At 36.7% G+C, this 15,011-nt stretch overlaps 1 protein-coding gene across 1 annotated transcript; it reads left to right on the forward strand.

Moving 5' to 3' along the window:
• Positions 1-4,524: 4,524 nt before the first annotated feature.
• Positions 4,525-11,388, forward strand: LOC107774421 (uncharacterized; the record flags this gene model as incomplete). Its single annotated transcript, XM_016593947.2, has 12 exons — positions 4,525-4,578; positions 4,748-4,882; positions 5,032-5,155; positions 5,291-5,430; positions 5,581-5,725; positions 6,349-6,527; positions 6,745-6,985; positions 7,354-7,437; positions 7,595-7,740; positions 8,143-8,250; positions 8,596-8,684; positions 10,650-11,388. Coding segments are annotated over 12 exons (1,926 nt in total), but the record flags the coding sequence as incomplete, so codon positions are not given.
• Positions 11,389-15,011: the final 3,623 nt, after the last annotated feature.

A 15,011-nucleotide genomic window follows, 5' to 3' on the forward strand; every position in this document is an offset into this window, starting at 1 on the left:
AAAGCATATCACAATTGGATTATGCTCGTGTGTTGGGATGCTTAATGTATATCATGAATTGTACACGACCAGATATAGCTTGTGCTATAAGTAAACTGAGTCGATATACGAGCAATCCAGGCCAATCTCATTGGATGGCAATGAAACGAGTTTTGGGATATTTAGAACATACCCAGAACTTTGAATTGCACTACAGTAATTTCCCTGCGGTGATTGAGGGATACTGTGATGCAAATTGGATCACCGGTTCAACTGATTCTAAGTCCACGAGTGGATATGTATTCACTATTGGTGGAGGAGCGGTATCTTGGAAGTCGTCCAAACAAACATGTATTGCCCGCTCTACAATGGAGGCTGAATTCATAGCCTTAGATAAAGCCAGTGAAGAAGCTGAATGACTCCGGAATTTCTTGAAAGACATTCCATTTTGGCCCAAACCGTTGGCACCAATATGCATACATTGTGATAGTCAAGCGGCAATTGGAAGGGCTGGGAGCGTTATGTATAACGGTAAATCTCGTCATATACGACGAAGACATAAAACCGTTAGGCAATTACTCTCTAGAGGAATTATCACGATTGACTATGTAAAGTCAAGTGATAATGTGTCGGATCCACTTACAAAAGGCCTAACTAGAGAGGTAGTTGAGAAATCATCAAGGGAATGGGGCTATGGCCGAGAACAAGTCATTGTGGCGGTAACTCTACCTAGAAGACTGGAGATCCCAAGATCTAGGTTCAAGGAGATCAAACAAAGTCATTAATGACGGTTCAATATTGTCAAATAAAATTTTAGTCCGTTCTCGTGATGAGACAATGTTCAGTACCAAGGATAAAGCATTAAGGCTTTTTAATGATTTCTAAATTTGATACGGGGTATATCAAATAGTGTATCTACAGGATGACACGTTTAGGAATCACCTATGTAAGTGTGAAGTGTTAGCCGCTTCAAGGAGAACTTTGTAAGGCCAGTTCTCTACGCACTTATGAAACCAGGCGGTGTTCATGGCTGAAACGAACACAACAATGAGAACCAAAGACGGTTAAGGGTTGATTGTGTAACTTATGGTTGTCTAGGTATACACCAAAGATCGACGGTTCAAAGATATCAAATCTACCGATTGACCGAGTATATCCGACATAAGTTTACTACGGAAAGTTCAAAGGGAAACCTACTTATCCAGATGCGATTAATCCTTGCTTGTAAATCACACATTTTTTCCATGCATACTTCCGTGATATAGCCATTCCCCATTCATGTGGGGGATTGTTGAGGTTTTGTTTTTTAAGATGAAATAGTCTTAAAATGAGGGTGAATGGGAAATGGAGGAAAAATGAAAGTTTGAGTAAAATTTTAAGTTTCCCCCTCTTGACAATGAGACATTGTCCCATATTGGAAGAGGAAGACATTTTTGGTGGGTATATATATAATTGCTCTTCTTGTAGCTCTTAAAGAGTTAAGAAGAAAGCAAGCCTCGCGCCGTTGTCGTCGTCGCTCGGCTTCGGCTTCGGCTTCGGCTTCGGATTCGGATTCGGATTTGGATTTGGATTTGGATTTGGTTAAATGATCGATTGATTGATTAATTTTTTGGACCAAATTTATTTGTTAATAGTAAATATTAACGTAAGATTATCCGCATTTGTAACGGATATTTTCCAATCCGTGTATTGACCATTTGGCAGCCGCCTAATGCTCTTCCCACCATGAATGTGCTTGCTCCACAAACATGAATGTGCTTGCTCCACAAACATGAATGTGCTTGCTCCACAAACAAGCTAATGCTTGCTCCACCATGGAGGGTGGACGTTTGGTCTTCTTCAACACTGGCTGCTATATATATGTGCAGCAGATGTTGAAGAAAGACACTCAACTCTCAACACACAACACACAATTTGCTCAACAGATTTGGCTATACATTGCACTCCTTCCTTTCAGCATTTCCATACGATTTTCTGAGTATCTACTTCTTCGTTCTGCATTGTTTTTAACTTCAAACAAAGCAACTGTAAGTGTGATTTGCTACCGAACTTTGTGTTCGCTGAAACACTGGGGTTTGAAGTACCGCTACACCAGTGTGTTATTCGTTCTATCCTGGGAGGAAATAATCCATTACCTTGGGTACTAGGAGGGGATTAAATTCTTTAAGGAAACACTGTGAATTCAGTGGGCTCGAATTTATTATTTTTTCATTACGTTAACTTATATTTTGCAGAATTATTATTTACAAATACAGCAATATTGGCGGGACTAACAGTTTTCACCCTCTGAACTGTACTGGATCAATCATACTGCATTGCGATGATACTCTAGGGATGTAAGCATAACTAAGAAGTGCATATATGTATGACAAGCTAGAATGGTCTTACTCATTTTGGTTCTTGGAACATGTGAGTTGGAGGCTTTTCAAATGGGACATGTAGGTTTTTGTCTTTACAGTCCTTACTTTAATGGCAATCGTGATGAAATTTAATTCAAATAGTGTCATATAATCTAAACACATACCAGAAATTAGAGTTGGAATTCAAACTACATGAATTACATACTGTTGCTAATGAAGAAATCAGTGAAGTCAAGATATCCTTCTCTGTTTAGTGTGATCGCATTTTTTTGTTTCCCTGAAGGGCTGATATGAACTTTGATTCATTCTACAATTCACAGGAAAGGCTTCTGCTTCCTTTGATTTTCTGTATTGTGCTTCATCATCAGTGAGGATGCTTAAGATTCCTCCGCACCAAGTTGCAGGACACCAAGCAGGCAATGGGAAGCTTGGTCCGCTCGTGGATGAATCAGGACGTTTCTACAAGCCTCTCCAAGGCGATGAACGAGGGTCCAATGAGGTTAAATTCTACGAATCATTCTCTTCCAACACTAAGATCCCAGAACACATCTCCAAATTCTTCCCTATCTTTTATGGCACTCAGCTCATAGAGGCATCCGATGGATCTGGCTTGAAGTACCACTTAGTTTTACATGATCTTGTTCTAGGTCGAGTCAATCCGTCAATAGTGGATATTAAAATTGGTTCAAGAACCTGGGCACCACAATCAACTGAGGAGTATATGCAAAAGTGCTTGAAAAAGGATGTAGAGACATCGAGCCTTCCCTTAGGATTCAGGTTATCGGGGATACAAATATATGGAAATAAAGAATCAGGTTACTGGAAACCTGAAAGGACTTCAATTCAAAACCTTTCTGCAGAGGAAGTCAAGTTAATCCTGAAAAAGTTTGTTTCTTCTAACGCGGCGACTGACTCAGACTTGGAACCAGATTGTTCCTTTGCAGCAACTGTATATGGCGGTTCTACTGGCATTTTATCGCAGTTGCTAGAGTTGAAAGCATGGTTTGAGGATCAAACGATGTACCATTTTTATTCTTGCTCAATTCTGATGATGTTTGACAAAGAACATGCATCGGTAGGACGGAATCCAGGTGCAATAATCAAGTTGATTGATTTTGCTCATGTTATAGAAGGAAGAGGTGTCATTGATCATAACTTCTTGGGTGGTCTTTGCTCTTTGATAAAGTTCATATCTGAAATTCTTACTGCTCCAAATGAGCACACAACAGAAGTTTCCTCAAAGCCTGATCATCAGAACTTTATTTGCTTTGATAACGGTGTAAACTAATTCAGCTTAAAATCATGTTGCAAATTGCAATCTTTTTGTAGGAAATTCTATTCTAATGTTGCTATGACCCCAGTAGATAATAATCTTTACTGGACTCCTGATCATAAATAAACTTTTCTTTCAAATTTGATACTCTATTTAACTTACTTTTGATAGTGCTTTATTTTTCAAACTCATATTTGTATATTTGCTGAAGCCTAGTTGATTGATTTATCCTTCGACTGATTGAATGGACAGGATTATGACAAGAACTTTAATCTTTAAAGCTTACCTTTTATATATCTTCCTTCATGGTTGCAACACATATTGGTTTCATCTGAGAATATTTAGTGGATTTTAATGTATTAATTTTATTTAAAGCCATAACAATAATTTTGTCTTTACTGATTCTTTTGAACTTTCCAAAAGGAAAAAACTTAAAATCAATTCTCTGATCATTTGAAATAAAATAATTTAACCTTAACAATTAAAAATTAAATAAAATGAGAATATATAACACTTAACCATGTGTGTATACAAAAGACACATGTCCTATATTCAATTGTTTGGTGTAATTGTGTAAATAAGGAGGGCGAATTTGAAACAAACAAATATTAAACCGTTTCTCGTCTAAAAGTCACTATTTTGATCACATGGACTTTATTCAAACGATTTGAAGAAAAAAAAAGAACTTCATCAAAAAGATCCAGTCATTTTATTATTTAAGGAAATGCAACGTCAAAACCCAAACCCAGGCCGAATGGCGTGATAGAAGGCGCCAAAATCAGTTTATAAGCGAGAGCGGGAGGGAAGAGCACTTAGCGTGACAAAGAGAGAGAGAGAGAGAGAGAGAGAGAGAGAGAGAGAGAGAGAGAGAGAGAGAGAGAGAGAGAGAGAGAGAGAAAATGGTGACTTTGCTTCGTATTGGATTTGCGGAGCTTATCAGCTCCATTGCTTCGCGATTTGAAGCAGGTGATATATCCACATGCATTTACTCATGAACAATTATATACAGCAATTGAATCTGTTGACTGATTTGCTGGTGCAAAGCATTGCGTTGTTTTGTTTCATTCTCTTCGAATTTCACTTGAATTCGCATATTTAAAATAATAATTTTGACCGATATTCTCTTCTCCGCCAGTCGATGTTACAGCTCGCCAATTTCTACTCGATATCGTCTCCAAGTAGTAGTACAGACAGTTCGAGATCAAAACCTTTGCCCGATCGCATCGGACTGTGCTATGTATTCAAAAATCGAATCTCACGCACCGATGAAGTAAATATAATCTCTTCTCTATTTTTAGCTCGAATATTTAAATGCTTCGGTCCCTATATTCATTTGTAGGCTGAAATGCGTATTACTGCTATTTTTACCTGGTAAACTTGTAATAATACTCCTGAACTGATAAGTGATGTTATACACAGCTTAAGATAGCTTATAGTCCACGAGGCAACTTCAATCTCCGTGATTTCCACCATGCAGTGAGCAATTTGCCTTCCGATGCCTTTTTGCCTGATTTCAACAGTTCTGGAGCTCTATGTTGCAGCGGTAATTTTTACGTGAATTTTTATTGATTTCAAAAAATTTAAATTCATTCAAGTTGTTGTTCTGCTTCATGCTTATGCTTAATTTGATTTGATCACTCTTGTTACCATTGGTGTGGTCACCATTTGGCGCTTGCAGATTTGAAACTTTGCAGTATCCTAAATGACAAAGTTTTGTACTCATGGGGAGGTCATAATAAAGATATTACGAGAAAGGTGATTTTGATTAGTTCCTGCATATTTGAAAGCCTGAACTCTGCTACCAAAAAGGCTCTCATGGTGATGCATCTACTCTCTGCATTCATATCATTATCTGTTCTACTTTATCCTCCAGATTTTGGACGGATGATTAGATGTCTTAATTGTTCAGTTTCTAAACCTTTTGAACTGCAAGCTTCAAGTTGAAAAAAGTGGTGGTTTTACTGACAGGATGCAGCAGATAACTGTGTTTCCATAGAGTTTATTTTCTTGGAGCAAAATTCAAGTCATCTTGCTGATACTCCTGGAAGTATTAACAAATTCTTGAAGCAGATTGGTGATCTCGAGAACTGCTCATTTCAAAACTATATTCCAGGTTAGGGACACTCCTTAATCCTTCTGTGTAGGAGTCCTTAGAATGATACTTAAAACCTATTTGTTCACCGTGATTTTCATTTTATGATTTAGTTCATCTTGATCTTGTCGTGGGTAAATGTAATAAATTGTCTAGTTGAGCAAGGCCTATCTTTATTGGTTTATATAACAGATTCTTAGAATCGACTCTGTTTCCTGAGTTACCGTAGAGATCATTTTGTTTAAAAATCCTTTCAGTCTGTAGGAAGTGAGTTTCCTGATATTAGACTTTAGAAATGCCAATTATGTTCTTCCTGGTTGTAGCATGTAGTTCAAAATGAATCTGTGACAAGTTCTCCTTCTCCATGTGTGGTTCTTTGCATCCTTCGTATGTCTTTGGATCCTTGTTCATGCAATGTTTAAAGCAGCTAAAACATTTATGTATTCAAAGAGGTTAAATTTTCTGTTGATGGAAATAAAGGTCAAATGTCCTTGACTGGTTGTAAAAAATTTGAATCATAAAGGTTAAATGTCCTTAATTTTGTTCAATGAATGAGTACACTTGTTGGCCCCTAACATCTTTGTATAATTCCTAGGAAGAATCAAGTTTTCTCTTCTTGTTATTTATAACAAATAGATCTGCAGATGCACATGCTTTGTCTGGCTTGGTAAAGAAATGGTTTCAGGAACTGAAGGAGGACTTGGAAGAACAATTACAGGCTCGTTTTGTCTTCAAGAGCAATCTTTTAGGTTCAACAAACCAGATATCCTGCAACTTGCGCACATCTTTCAACCAGATAATCGATGAATTCGTTCCTTGTAAGGTATACTCATAAAGTTTATTGGTCGCAATAAAATACACATCTTCGCGAACTGTTATAAGCTAGTTTTACAGTGAATGTTATAGATATCCCTACCATTAATTGCATCAGTAAACCATTTTTATTCCCCCTGGGTGTCCAAGAGTATACATCTTTTATTTTCTTGTAGTGAGCAGTAAGTCTCACGTGAAGTTTCTTAGAATTGTTGCTCCTTTAACAGTCATGCAGGTGTCATGGCATTCCATTTGACAACTCAAAAATGATCCGGACAGATAAGTCTTCTTGCCCAGTAACTGGAGTTGAGCTTGGAGCACTTGATTTGGTTGAGAGCTCTGTGAAGATAGGAGAACATACAATCCTCTATATGCCCTCTTTCCAGTGTTGCCGGGACCTTCAGAAAGTTCCTTTACCAATTAACTTCGATGTTATTGAAAGAACTAACTTGAGATCGCTTGATGAAGGTAAGTTTGGATGAAAATAAAAAGCTTTCTGTGTTAAATTTTGCATTCTATTGTTAATGTCTGGTCCCAGTTGAAAATATATTAGCTATGAGAAATCAAAGTCCTAACAAAGACAAAACTTATACCGATGCCCTCTCTTTGCACTTGTGAGAATTAATAACTCGGAAAATTATATTATTGATGTACCTTAACTATAATACAAGTATGCTTATTTACATTAACAACTAACTAACACCCCCCGGAACACAATTGGAAATTCTCATGATGCTGACTGAGTCATCAGTTTGGCACTTAATTCAACATGCATTTGTTACCTCTTGCTCATGACTGGTGATCTACACTCAATATCAGCTTCTGTTTCTTAACAGGGATTATTTTAGGTACTTCCTACATTGTTACCCCAGCTTTGTCTGAGTTGGATGATACTGATAAATCAGAGCTAAATTCTAAACGTAAGCAGAAGGCCTATCATTATTCATTGCTGCCATGCCTTCCCATACTATATACTGCATAACCTTGCCCAACTTATAAAATGTTCAAATAGTCGCTGAAATTAAACTGAGAATACTTTTCATGAAGAGATGATGATCTGGCTCTGTGATTTGGCAGTTTTTCAAGTGCTGTGTGGTGTTCTGCATTCCCTTGACCAGGGTTTGGTTTGTTCATCAAATTCTAATGTAGAAACTGCGAAGCAAACGTCCTTCCTGTGCTATTATATTCTTTTACCTTCAGAGAAAGGAGTAATGATTCTCAGAGTAAGTATGTAGTCCCTCTCACATCTGAGCCTTTATTTTCCTACTAAAAAGAAGTCAACAACATCTATCTCTCTTCATTTTGATAAAAAATTAGTGCTTTATTTCCTTCTCATTTTTCTTAAAAAATTTCATGCGACAGAATCCCTTGTAGGTCTAGACAAGAATATGCGACCAACGAGAACGTGCAATAAGCTATTATTATTGTTGTTGTTTCTTTCCTTTAATGTTTTTATGTTTTCCTTTTGGCCCTAAAGTCCAATCTGTCAACAAATTATAACCGGCAGTGAAGATATTTCTTTCTTCCAACAACCCCTTGATTATTCTTGTTTTAATGCATCCAGCTATCCTGCAATATTTTTTTCTACTCTTTATTATGTGATGTCACTGTATAAGTATTTTCAGCGGCTTGCTGGATCAGAGGAAGCCTTGCCTGTCCCTGACATCAGTAATATCGCTTGCACCCCAGTCACCGAGGATATTGAAAATTCTCTGCAGGTCTCTTTGCTTAAGGTCTGTTTCATTAGGGAAATTCTATTCCTGTTCTTTTATTTGATTCTTCCAATACATCTTCGTTTCTTACTGGGAGCAAGACCAAATTAGATGCATTAATGAGATGAAAGATGAACCAGCATTCATTAATAAATTCATGAAGCTCTATAAGCTGGATCTTAATTTATCTTTCTCAAGGATTTGCAGTTTCACATTCTCATCATTAATGATAATGTAGCTTTATCTCTAAACCGTTTGCACTTTGCTAGGTATAAAGAAAAGGCTGAGTGTTCTTCCTTGGTGCATAGAGGAAGGTCATTTTTGGTACTTCTCCGGATTAAGTTCTGATGCTCTTTGTTATTCCAGATCGAATTAAGAAATTATGATCCAGTTCAGCACAAAAGAGGCTTCCATCAAAGACTAAACTTGCTTGTCAAAGAGAGCCTACAATTTGGGTAACTTCTTTTCTTTCCTGTAGTGTTTTTCTTTATCTGCTATAAAAATATATTTCACCGGTCACTGGTCAGCTATATGATCTAGGTCAAATGCCCAAATATGCCCTTGTACTATACGAAATTGAGCACATTTGCCCTTCGTTAATACTTTAGCTCAAATATGCCTTTACCGTCACATAGTTGGTCCATATATGCCCTTAGAGTTACACAGTTGGCCCATATATGCCCTTTTCGAAACGGAATTCACCCAAACTAATTAGTTCTTTCGTTAATTGTATTAAAGTGTATTATTACAAACACTATTTTCTTTTTATTAGTACTTTTTTTCTTTACCTTTCTCTTTTCTTTCTTCTTTTTTCTTTTCTTTTTTTTTTTTTCTTTTTCTTTCTCCCTTATCCGTTTCCTCCATTACTGATGTCTTCTCCATTTTTGTCACCAATTTCACTTGACAAAACTCATAAATTCCAATTACTAAGAAAAATCTCCCATAAGGTAATCAAGTTCCAATTTCACTGGCCCTCTAAATAAACGAAATTAAATTGTTCCAAAAATTATGGTTTAAACTTTAAAATAATAAAAACATCTCAACCTTTAACAATACTCAAAAGACCAAAATATTTAAATTGTTTCCAGAAAGATAATTTAATGATTAAAAGCCTAGAGTTCAAGTTGTAGTGTTATAAATTTGAGTTAGTCCTTTTTCATCTTTTTTCAGCTGGACATTTTCTATTTTTTTTATTAACTATGTAAATTAGGGGTGTACAAGGAACGGGTTGGCTCGGTTTTTATCAAAACCAAACCAAACCAATTATATCGGTTTGGATTGTTCGATTTTGTTGGATTTTTCGGGTTTTTTGTTACATTAATATTACTTCAATCTTACTTTGTTAAATTTTTTTAGAACTAAATATATGTTCAGTAAAAATTAAAAAATTGACAAACATATGATCTATAAAAACATTCTTATGGGAGAATTTTCTTAGTAATTGGAATTCATGAGTTTTGTCAAGTGAAATTGATGACGAAAATGGAGAAGACATCAGTAATGGAGGAAATAGAATAAGAGAGAAAGAAAAAGGAAAAAAAAAGGGAAGAAAAGAAAAAAGAAGAAAGAAAAGAGAAAGGTAAAGGAAAAAAGTGCTAATAAAAAGGAAATAGTATTTGTAATACACTTTAATACAATTAACGAAATACCTAATTAGTTTGGGTGGATTCCGTTTCGAAAAGGGCATATATGAGCCAACTGTATAACTCTAAGGGCATATATGGACCAACTATGTGACGGTAAGGGCATATTTGAGCTAAAGTATTAACGAAGGGCAAATGTGCTCAATTTCGTATAGTACAAGGGCATATTTGGACCTTTTCCGTATGATCTATGGATTGGTTTTTTCTTGAAGTTCATCCCTTTTCATTTTCTGTCAATAGTTGACGTGAAAGTTTTTCTGGTGGTCTGAAAACCGCACTAAGTTGCTGATGTGTATTGTTGATTACTCCATAGTGTCCATTTAAGTGCCACTGGTTAATATAAATGTTTTAGGAACTTGTTGCCTTTCTTAGTTATTTATAGGGGATCAATATAGCTAGTTGGTTCAATTGGTGTCTTCTCAAGCACTTCTTAACCTTTGTTCCATGCTCCTGATCTGGGTTAACTATAGCACATTCTAATTTTTAGCGAAGAATCTATGCTGTTTTATAGTTGATTTTGTTAGGTGATGGAAGGAGTCATCTACTTCGATCAGGAGCTATTTGCTTTAATAAGATTCACAACAAATTTCATTAGTTCTCAACTCTGGAAAAAATTAGCTTCCGAGCTTTAGCTTTAGCCCGAGCTGTCTGATCTGCTAATCACCATCCGTGCTGATCACGTGTAAATCAGCTTTATATAGGCATTGAGTTTAATTACTTCTTTTCAATATTTTCTTGGCTTGTCATGGACTTTCATCTTAAAAGATTGACTATCAGGGCAATACCTGCTAAGGCTAAAGAACCGGTGACAGCAACAAACATAGCCCTGCAAGACCCTATGATAGAGGACTTATCAGATCAAGCCAACAATTTGTTGGTTATAGAAGACAACATGATGGATAGTAAAACGACTGATGGTAAAATTGGTACTAGAATTACTGAAGAATGGGAACAGCTAGTTGTATTAGAGATTCCAAAGATGTCTTCTCCCACTTGTATCTCCAAGCCAAAGTTGGATAAAGAGGTTTCCTCATCTCCCCCTAAAACTACTGGAAAACTTGATGACAAAACTTCACGAATCCTTGAAAGGCTGGAGGTACCGAAGCAGCTGCAAAGAAAAGCAGCTTCCCCTACAGTGTCAAGCTCTTCAGTTAAGAAGCCTCTGATCCCCTTTGGACGTGGCATTACTGACCCTAAAGCCATTGTTTCGAGCCAGTCCATAAAGCCCAACTTTCAGAGGCTCAAGAGGAAAAGATAACTAGGGAAGTCCTTTTCGAGCAGAAATCTCAGTATGCTGAGGTCCATGAGGTCCGTCTTCTCGTTCTCTGTTGTTTTGGTATCTCGAATTTTCTAGAATGTCATCTTTCATAAGCAACTAATCATGTGCATAAGATGTTCTTATATCGCACATCAATCTCAACGTTCTTGAACTATTAATGATTCTGGATGGTCATGATTACCAACCATACCTTGTGACCTTATAAGATGAAATGAAGTGCTTTGAACTCTTATATGATACATTTGGCCAAGAAATTGAATTTATCAGGGGAAAGATCATTGTAGCGTAAGCCTTGACCGATGCCACTGATTCATTATGAAGAAAGAACTAGTCCAGGGTAAATGAGCTGGAAACACGACACAAAACTCTGAAAAGATAAGTTTAATTAGTTCAAAGAGAACTTTAGTGTGAATTTTGATGTATTCTTACATAATGAAAGATGTGTATATCAAACCATAGTTCTAGGGGTGAAGCATCATCATCCACCTAAAATTCAGGGACGAGATTAGATAGATACGCGTCGGGGGACTAGAAAGACCTGTTAGTGAGTTCTTAATTTGTCTTTTTATACTTCATGAAGAGTGAGGCATTATGATCTCAATATTAAAAGGAAAAAGTGCCTTTAGCTCGATTGCGGGCTTTTACCGTATTCTTCGCTCTTTTTCCCCTTTTCTTCGTTTTGGTCAGTCTTCGTTCCTTTTCATATCGAGGTTAAGTTGAATCGATCAATGTCTCTTACTTCCATCTGTCCCCATGACCAATTATGTTTTCGTATAAGATTGTGGGATAACGTTGATTCCAATTTAATGTGAGAATCTTAATCACAACTAGAATACCATTCTTAAATCCAATGAATTAAGTGTGGAATACAATTTAATGTCTTAACGCAGCCTTTAAACTTTAATTGGCTAAATAGTTTGATGATCTAGAAAGAATGACGACCTTGAACTATATAAATGTTTTACTCGTAACGTTCCTTTTGGTTTCGTTGAAAATAATAAGCATCTTCGGATCCGTATGTAATTCGATCATGTAAAAGTTCCAAATTCAAACCAACAAAAATAGTTGCAGAATAACTGAATAGCTGTAGAAAGTTGTTCAACCATTAAATGTGGCACCATAATCACATGATTACCACAATGCCCAAAATACCAGGACCTAGATTACTTTCATCAAATATCATTGTTTCTTTCCTACGTGCTTGTCGTCTTATTAACAGAAATAAGACTATTATGTAAGAAACTGAGCATCCTTAAAACTTGTCTAGTCAAGATTTTATGGAGACCGATCTGAACTTATCATCTACTTATTTTAATCAAAAATAGTCAATGGGAGTGAATACTTCAATAGCAACATTGATCAGAGAAACTAATCCAGTAATCAACAAAGAATATGAAGAGCAAATGTTGCTATCAGCAAGCAATTTCAGGTGCATCACATCAGCCATTTTATAACCCGGAAAGTGGATATCACAGTAAGTCCTGCCCAAAAACTTTACTTAGTAAATGGAACAAGAGAAACAAAATTATAATTCGTTCATAAGAAAATCTGTACGAAATTGAAGAAATCTAATTGGAAAATTTGATGTGTGTCTTATTCATTGCTTTGTACATGTATATGTACATACTTGCATATGCAATAACAGAAATATTTATTCCTCCCACCTAACTCACTAACTATATAATTTATCTTATCATAAACTCATCCAAAGGACCCTTAACTTTTCTGTGGGCAGAATACATGACTACTTCTTGGTCTTCTTCTTCTTCACCCTTCTTCTCTATCTCTAAGCAAATCTCCATGAGTCTTAGAATTAGGATAGGGTTTCTTCTTCCCAACATCCCCTCAAGTTGGAGGGTAACTTTGTGACCCCTAACTTGCTCAAAATTTCGGAGTGAGAAACCCCAGAAAGTGGCTTTGTGAAGAAATGCGCCAGTTGGTCTTTAGATGGAACAAAAGAAAGGGTAATTAAACCGGAAAGGAACTGTTGATGCACAAAATGACAGTCAATCTCGACATGTTTTGTGCGTTCGTGGAAGACAGGGTTACAGGCGATGTGAATGGCTGCCTTGCTGTCAGAGTGAAGAGTTATGGGAAGACTTACTGGTGCAGAGAGATCTTCAAGGAGTCGAACTAACCATGTAAGTTCAGCAATTACTCTTCTCATAGATCTATATTCTGCCTCTGCAGAAGATAGAGAGATCGACACTTATTTCTTTGATTTCTAGGAAATGAGTGCTCCTCCTAGTATGATGAAGAATCCACTAACATACCTCCTAGAATCCTTGTAAGAGGCCCAATCAGCATCGCAAAATGCAAGCAAGGAGAATGAGTATTCTGCTGAGAGAAGAATTCCTTGACCTGGATCAGAGCTCAAATATTTGAGCACTCGTAAGGCAGTAGAGAAATGAGACTTACAGGGTCTTTGCATGTATTGACTGAGGGTAAGGACCGCAAAAGAAAGGTTCGGGCGAGTGCTAGTGAGATAGTTCAACTTTCCAACTAGATGACGAAATACTGCTGAATATTGCAAAGGATGACCATCATCAGCTTGAAACATGGAAGAATGATCAAGAGGAGAACTGACTCGAGACAAATGGGAGACATCAAATTCCTGCAGCATATCCAAGGTAAATCTCTTTTAGCTTACAATTAAACCTTTTCATCCCTAAAAAATAATGTATGTCTTTATATGTTGAATTTCTTCCAAGTCATCTCCAATAAGCAGTATGGCATCTACATAGACAGATACAATAGAAATCAGGTTTCCTCTGTGTTTAAAGAATAGTAAGCAATCATTTAATGATGAAGAACACCCCTTAAAATTCAAAGCTCCTACAAGCCTAGCATACCATTGCCTGGAAGCTTGCTTTAAACTATACAATGACTTCCTTAGTAAACAAATATGCTTAGGACTAGGAGGTGTTAAACCTGTTGGAAACCTCATGTACACTTCCTCTTGTAGATCACCATGCGAAAATGCATTGTTGACATCCAATTGACACACATTCCAGTCTCTTTTGGCTGCAATAGTGAGTAAATACCTTATGGTTGTCATTTTCACCACTAGTGAAAAATTCTCACTATAATATATTCCTTCTCTTTGGATATCCCCCTGACCACCAGCCTTTCTTTCAACCTTTCAATCCTTTCATCTGACAAATATTTTACCTTGTATACCCATTTTCAAGGTAGAGCTCTTTTCCCTTTAGGTAATTCAACAACATCCCATGTGTGGTTATCTTCTAGAGCTTTAATCTCTGAATTCATAGCTTCTATCCAACATAGATATTGACAAACCTGTCCAAAATTGTTAGGTTCTGTGATAGTAGAGAGGGATTGCAGCACATGTTGATTGTTGGGTGACAAGAAAAAAAAAATTCCCGAGGCTTACTTGGTTGAGTGAAACAAGTTGCTGCTACATTTGTGAACATAATGTTACTACATATATAATCTTTCAAGTAGGCTGGTTGATTGGAAACTCTTCCTAACTTTCTCAGTGGTATAGAAACAGGTGAGCTAGTGTGTGGTGTATCTGGGATAAATTGAAAAGGAACTGGGCTAGTAGACAATTGGTGATGAGAAAGAGTGTATGAAGAATTTGGTGATGGTGAGGAGAAAATATCAGAAACTTTAGGTTCTAAAGAGATGGGTGAGGATTGATCATGTGATGAAGGTGAATAGGTAGGTTCTGTAGTAAATGTTAAGCTTGGGAATATAGGGTGATGTGATGTGCTGGTTTCAACAAAAGGAAAGTGTGATTCATGAAATTTCACATCCCTTTGCACAAATACTCTTTCTGTGGACAATTCTAATAGCTTATATCCCTTATGATGATAAGGGATAACCAAGCAAAACAC

Source organism: Nicotiana tabacum, chromosome 4, assembly GCF_000715075.1.
Source record: "Nicotiana tabacum cultivar K326 chromosome 4, ASM71507v2, whole genome shotgun sequence".
NCBI classification, from domain to species: domain Eukaryota; kingdom Viridiplantae; phylum Streptophyta; class Magnoliopsida; order Solanales; family Solanaceae; genus Nicotiana; species Nicotiana tabacum.